The sequence below is a fragment of the Littorina saxatilis genome, linkage group LG3 (assembly GCF_037325665.1).
Source record: "Littorina saxatilis isolate snail1 linkage group LG3, US_GU_Lsax_2.0, whole genome shotgun sequence".
NCBI lineage: Eukaryota > Metazoa > Mollusca > Gastropoda > Littorinimorpha > Littorinidae > Littorina > Littorina saxatilis.
Genome location: NC_090247.1, coordinates 20,186,792 through 20,194,291, shown reverse-complemented (window position 1 = coordinate 20,194,291; position 7,500 = coordinate 20,186,792). Strand labels below are relative to the sequence as shown.

The 7,500-nt window shown below is 46.0% G+C and overlaps 1 protein-coding gene across 2 annotated transcripts in view; it reads right to left on the bottom strand.

The window, feature by feature from the left end:
• Window positions 1-2,533: 2,533 nt before the first annotated feature.
• Window positions 2,534-7,500, bottom strand: part of LOC138961831 (uncharacterized) — a 53,274-nt gene continuing 48,307 nt past the window's right edge. The window contains exons 1-2 of one of the 2 annotated variants that reach the window (XM_070333504.1): window positions 5,128-5,146; window positions 2,534-4,185 (exon numbers count right to left, since the gene is read on the bottom strand). In XM_070333504.1, the coding sequence (XP_070189605.1) occupies window positions 2,792-3,577 (786 nt within the window). In that variant the 5' untranslated portion in view covers window positions 3,578-4,185; window positions 5,128-5,146 and the 3' untranslated portion in view covers window positions 2,534-2,791. Of the gene's footprint in view, window positions 4,186-5,127; window positions 5,147-7,500 lie in introns of those variants that run through there. The other variant, XM_070333503.1, reaches the window with a different exon arrangement.

Genomic DNA, 7,500 nt, shown 5'->3' with positions numbered 1-7,500 from the left:
GACATTTAACGTGCGCCACACACAAGACAGAAGTCGCAGCACAGGCTTCATGTCTCACCTAGTCACATTATTCTGACACCGGACCAACCAGTCCTAGCACTAACCCCATAATGCCAGACGCCAGGCGGAGCAGCCACTAGATTGCCAATTTTAAAGTCTTAGGTATGACCCAGCCTGGGTTCTGGGCGGACGCCTTACCACTAGGCCACCGTGTTGCGGTACAGAAAGCAGTGAAGATGCTGAATATTGGTATGTGTTCAAGTGGCGGGATGGTCTTATCGCATGTGCAGTACTGGCCAGATCTGACATGGTGAGTTGAACTGTTTTCACGAGAAAAACTGTGCCCACGATATGTTGACATAAAAGCAGACACGGCGTATTGGAGTTGAAAAGCCTCACACGTAGACATCGATTTCAATGAGCGCTTCTGGGGTGATAACGCGAGACAACTCCTGTGATCTTGCCGCGAGGTTCCGCCTGTTACCATTGTCTTTTTACCGTATAAAATGCACGACTTACACACGAACCAAAGCGACATGCGTAGCGGCGTTGGCTTTGAAACCAGTTTGTCACTTTCGACGTTGGTTCCAATCCCGGGTTGAGCATAGGCCATTTATCCTGGACCGCCAACTAGCTCTCTCCGCTCTTTCTCTCTATTATGAGGTAGCGCCTCTCGCATTTAGGAACCTACGCTTACATGGCCTTTCAGAAATCAGGGGGACGTCATATCCGGTGTCGATTGTAAACATGGACGAAGTTGCCGAGGTAAGTTCTGAAAATGCTAAAATAAACTCAGCAAAAGTGCATATGGAACATGTTTTTCGATGAGTTTTGTTAAGTTTAGTTTGGAGTTTTGGAAAATCCAGTTCATTGTCACCTCCCATTGTCACAAATAACTGGAGCGTGCTTTCTTTTCACTGTCTTCGAATCGCTGGCCTTTCAAACCGGACGCGACGCGCCCCTGAAAGTCGAGAGTCGTAACCTCGAAGGGTCACGTGACGAGTTGGCGGTCCAGGCTATTTGGTCTATGGGTTGAGCGAGGGATTTTTTTCCAGCGTCAACTGTGTGCAGACTCTTGCAGGAAAACAAAGCTTCTGTATGGCAGCTCGCTTTCCGTCAACCCGAATTTCCATGAGGTCAACCGCACAGAACTATCTGATACTACCTAACCTTATCACAGTACCATCCAAACGTGTTCTTCTCTTCTCTCTTCTTCCCCTCACAAAACACACACACACACACACTCACACACACACACACACACACACACACACACACACACACACACACACACACACAACACGAAAAAACTTCATAAAAACAACTACATGTACTAACCAACAAACAAACAGGCAGAAAAACAAACATACACAACAATAAGACACATATGCAGATGCAAAACAAAACAAAACCCATACAACAAAACGGGACAAACAAGACCAGGGAGTGAGCATTTGAATAAGAAACGCATGACCAAGCGTACTTACTTGTGCTTGTCGTATGAGCAATGTACCCGAGTCTTTTAACAAACACATACTTCTGCTCTGTCGTCTGAGAAAACGCCAAGTTCTGTAAGATTGTCTTTTCAGTGTGTCTTCCATAAAGGTTTGCCATTACAGAATGTTAGCCAGCTCTCGCTTTCAGCGTTACTGGTTATACATGCCTTTAAATAGGGTACAGTTGTGCTTTCTGTTGTGTAAGAAAACTCATAATTGAGACTGTGCCAAAAGGTGACGTTTTCATGTCAGTATGTCCCAAATGACATCACCAGTACATTTTTCATTCTATCTAATCTGTTTTCGTTCTATTTTTTCTAATAACATGCGTTAACAATTGATTGCCAACTGGAATGGAAGAGCACACAAAGTGTAACTTGATATGTAGTTTCTCTAGAGGGAAAAACATCTTCCACTTTCATGTCAGTGTGTCCCATGCAACATACATTTGCCAAACAGCTATGTGCAAGTAGATTATTTGTTAGTGGTATAGAAAATACTGATCAACAATTAAAGTCAGTTTTCACATTCATTTTCTACCTATTTCTTATTTGTTTATTCTGTTGGCAATGGTGAAATGTCAGCAATCGTGTGTCATTCGGGACAGTAGACATGACACCTGACCTTTTGGCACAGTCTCAATTTCAAAAAGTTCTTGTATTTTCAAACGAGAGTGTAAAACAACAACAACAACAACAACAACAAACAACAACAAACAACAACAAACAACAACAAACAACAACAAACAACAACAAACAACAACAACCACCACCACCACCACCTTGTCGCACAACAATTGCATGAACTGAAGGCAATGAGAGTGACTGAACTTGACATTATCTGAAGCTATTTTGAAACGGGAAAAAGAGACCTTCAAAAGTTAGATGTAATGATGTTTATCGGATTGCATCCTAAAATTGGAGAGGTTTAGATTTAACAAACTTCCTTTGCAGTTCATCCATTTCCCAGTCGTGCGGTCTTACGCGACAGGGACATCCTTGCACAAAACAGGGCAACAAAACAAATGCACGCTCATATCATACCATTTTTTTTATATGTTCAACACGAATACAAATCTCCACGGTTATTGCACATGCAAAAATAATGACTTACAGTTCGTTCATCTTTACGTTATATCGCCATCATTCGACATGACCAACGACACTCAGCAGTCGCGATAAACGAGCAAAGCACCGTACGTAGTACACAGGCAAGTTTAAGTACGCTGTATGGTTTAACAGTCTGACGTCACCGTAGTGATGACGTAGAAACATGACGTCACAGAAAAAAAGACGCTACGTGTCCTTGCCGGTAAAATCCTCGGCCGCTTTTTGTCGCTTCTTGGCCTTGGCCGTGACCTTCTGGCGGCGTGGGCCGATGTTGGGGGACGGGACGGGTTTGGGGGTAGACTCCTCTCCCCCTCCGCCCTCTCCCCCTCCCCCTCCCAGGGCACCCACACCCTGCACTGTGAGGGTGTTCTGCACCGGACGGAGAGACGAGTCGACGCCATCTTGAGCGGCTTGCTGGAGCCTGTCCTCGCCTTTCAAAGACGTTGTGGTGGTGGTCGGGGTGGGGGTGTTGGCGGGGAAGAAGGGGTTGGCGTCTGGAGAAGACGGGGTAGGGGTGACGCCGGGCGACCTCTGCGCAGACTCCACCTTCTCCGGGATGCTGGGGATGCTGGGGGGACGCTCAAAGTGGTGACGCCGTGGCGGGGCAGTTAACGGGTGACGCATGACGTGCTCGGGGATCTTAGGCAGCAGGCCGTCCGTGGAGCGTGAGAAGGCCTGGAACTGTCCCATCAGCCCCAGCCCCTTGCCCGACCCGTCCACGGACCCCCCGCTCCCCTTCTCCTTCTTCACCTCCGCGCTGCTCGGGGCGGCCTCCTCGTCCACCTCCTTGATCTCGTCGAAGGTGACGGGCTGCGTCTTGTAGCGGACCCCCGTGCGCTGACGGGTCTTGCGGGACCGCTTGAAGGAGCCTTGCGGTGCGAACTCGGTGCCCATGTGCAGGCGCGACAGGCGCTCCGGGAAGTGCGTCTCGTAGTGGAAGAGCGGGTCGTGGTGCTTGCTGGGAGACGACATTCTGTAGCAAGTGGGTCAAGGTCACACTGGGCTTGACGGTATGCACGTACTGTGGTATAGAGAGTGTTGGTTGTAGGGAGCTGTGTCCCTTTGAGGCTGCTTTAGTAATCCATAGTCAATCCGCTTTCAACAGCTCAGCTTCCTAATAATCTAGGCTCTCGCTCTCTTGCGGTAAGATCCAGTTGTACTCCAAGATTCCGAAAGAAAGTATCCACCTTCGAAATATTCCAGATAGATTTACAGAGTTGCAGTGACTACTAACCAGGCTGATCACTTTTCACACAAAAGGCTGAAGTCTCAGTTAAAGCAGTAGTAGACCACGCTGCTTAACCAAATAACCACAAACGGAAGGTTATCCTCTGATCTGCAAACTTCACTCGGGGTGTGTGGAATCCTTGTCACCACGAGATACAGTATGGACGGAATCAAATCACAAGAAGGCACAAGAAGGCAGGATATCTCAAGGATTCTTGAAGTAAAGTCCGAAGCGAGCTGATTATGGTGTTACTGTCGTGGCTTGGTCAGCACGTACTCTACACTGAGAAATGGGCGTTGTCCAGGCTTTGGGATCCCAGCGTCAGGGAATCGATACTGCGCAAGTAACCCACCTGAAAACAGACACGGCAAAGTAAGTAAGATGACAGAGTAGTTCAATTTAACAAAGCAAGCAAACAGCTATTTAATTAAAAAAGACCCCCCAAAAAAACACATTAAACAAGAAGAGCAAACGCTCGATCGAGTCACTTTCGCAGTTCTGAATATTATATGAGGCATCAGATGGACAGGAAGAAATTGCTATTCACAACACAATGAGTCACGTTCACATAAAATTTGAGCCCGGTCACTTTTATAGTTTCCGAGAAAAGCCCAACGTTAAGTTGTGTGTTGCCGAACAGAAAAGGCTAGTTATCTCCCTTGTTTTTCTGATAACGTTCGTAAAAGGCTACAGATGTAAATACTTTGATGTAAAGAATAATCCTACAAAGTTTCAATCACATCCGATGAACTTTGTCAAAGATATAAAATGTCTAATTTTTCCTTTGACGTTGACCTGTGACCTTGAAAAAGGTCAAAGGTCAACGAAACCATCGTTAAAGTGTAGAGGTCATTGGAGGTCACGACTAAACAAAATATGAGCCCGATCGCTTTGATAGTTTCCGAGAAAAGATATAAAATGTCTAATTTTTCCTTTGACGCTGACCTGTGACCTTGAAAAAGGTCAAAGGTCAACGAAACCATCGTTAAAGTGTAGAGGTCATTGGAGGTCACGACTAAACAAAATATGAGCCCGATCGCTTTGATAGTTTCCGAGAAAAGTCCAACGTTAAGGTGGTGTCTACGGACGGCCGGCCGGCCGGCCGGACGGCCGGCCGGACAGACTAACACTGACCGATTACATAGAGTCACTTTTTCTCAAGTGACTCAAAAAACAACAACCCCAAAATAAAAACAACACAGGCAAAAACAACAACAAAAAAACCAACAAAACACAAACAAACAAACACACAAACAACCAATTAGCTCTCACACCAACCAAATAACACACGTACATGAAGCACACAGCAGAGAATTGTTGGAGGCTTCAAGCATCAGGCTCTCACACCAACCAAATAACACACGTACATGAAGCACACAGCAGAGAATTGTTGGAGGCTTCAAGCATCAGGCTGTCACTACAGGAAGGCAGACAGACAACAAGGCAGGCAGATGATAAACAGGCATAATAATAATAATAATAAAACATTCTTTTATAGCGCTGTTCACCGCCAAATGGCAGTCTCATGGCGCTTTACATTAGACATTAAAATTTAACATTTTACATAAAAAGCCATGTCTCTAACACATCTTATCTTCAGACGAACAACACTAAAATCGAGCATCAGTCACAGCATGCGCTGTACAAAACAAACAAACAAACAAACAAAGGTATTTCTGTCAAGGTCCAACCTCCAGAAACGTGCCAGTAAATGTGTTGACTGCAGATTGAGCAAGAACACAAGCAGGATGACACAGACACAGACACACACATACACACAGACAGACAGACAGACACACACAGACAGACACACAGACACAGACAGACAGACAGACAGACACACAGACAATACACACACACACACACAGACACACAACACAGACACACACACACACACACACTGCCCCTCTCCGCTACACCACCACCACCACCACCACCATCTCCCCCCCCCCACCCCACATCACAACCACCACCACGTACGCCAGAGAGAAAAAAAGCACTAGAACCCGTCATCTTCCTGTCAGTGAAGCCTTATTGTGGAAATATTTAGATTTTATTTTGAGTTTTATGCTTCTTGGCCAACAGTGGTTCAAGTACGTAGTCCACCTGGTGAAAAGAGTATTTTATGTGAAGTGGACAAGATGTGAACGCGGTATAATGTGGAGTGTGTGTGTGTGTGTGTGTGTGTGTGTGTGTGTGTGTGTGTGTGTGTGTCAGTGTGTGCATGTGGTTGTAAGTGAGTGTGTGTATGCAGTTCTCTTAGCATTCTGTTTGGTTGTTGTGTTTGAATGTACTATGTATTGAATGAACTCAAACCAAGATATATATTCCTGTGTAATGCACGTGGTTGAAATAAAATCTGATGTCATATGTCTTATCCTTCCTCCTGGCCGTACATAACGCCCAGTAAAGGCACAGTCCTTCTCGTGGAAATAGTTCTGTTCGCCGTCTCAGGCTTGGCCAGGAGGTATGGGATAAGACCATCCCTCCACTTGGTCACATACCAAACACCAACACCCTGACTGCTTGCTGTGGTGAGTTGGACATGTTTGATGAATGAATTTGCTATAAGGCGACTAGTGGCGTATAAGGAATTTATTCCTGAAAACACTCACACTGCGCACAGGCTGTGGATGTTGTGATATCATATGTGACCAAGGGGAGAGGTAGAGAATACTACATGGCTTTCTATGTGATACCAGTTTTTACACGAGTTGTGTTTTCAAATATTGAACTGCGAGCGAAAGCGAGTTTTTCAATAAATTAAAACACAACGAGTGTTAAACTGGTATCAAACAGGAAGCCATGTAGTATTCTGTTTATCCTACATACTGTTCTTGCGTGTTTACTGCTCCAAACGTCCCTAAGTCGAAGCGCCCAAATTGAAGACACTTCAAATGGAACCTGGATCTCTTCGAAAGCCTCGTGTAGGCCTAATCTTTGACGTCAAAGCAAAGAAACGTCACTCTAGAAAGCATATCGTGACGAATACGTCAAGCAACACAAAAAGTGGTTGCAGCAGCACCCACACTACAACAAAAACGACGCCTTTCACCTGCTCACAAGGTCTGAGCAGGTCCTCATATTCAGGCTGCGGACAGGCCACAACCGAATGAACCACCACCTTTTCACCAAGTTCAGAATTGGCAAGTCAGACCATTGCCCTTGTCAAACAGGCAGCATGACAACGGAACACCTGCTGCAGACTTGCCCACTACACGATGGCCTCAGGAGCCAGATCTGGGCTGAGGCGACCACGGTGCAAGGGAAGCTCTATGGCAGTCTGGACGACCTACAGCGCACGGCAACATTTGCGCGGAGAACCGGCGTTTCCATCTGAGTGATCGACAAGAAAATTCTCCCAAGTGTTCAAAGAATGACGTTTGTCTCGGAAACTCGGCATCACAGGCAGTTGAAAATCAGGTCCATGCCAGACACGACCTCTTCACATGCACTGTGGAGTGAACGATATTGTTATGACATGAGTCGTATCTCACACGTATGTAGGATAAATTGTTTTATCTTAAGTAAAAGCCTGGCCTACACGGAAAGGAGTGTGCCGTTAAGCATGTAAAGTCCTGAACTGATTGACCCATCGCCGTTTACAAAACGGTCGACAAGGGCAGGAAGTTACCTTTGCGGATGCTGGATGACACCGGACGGACGT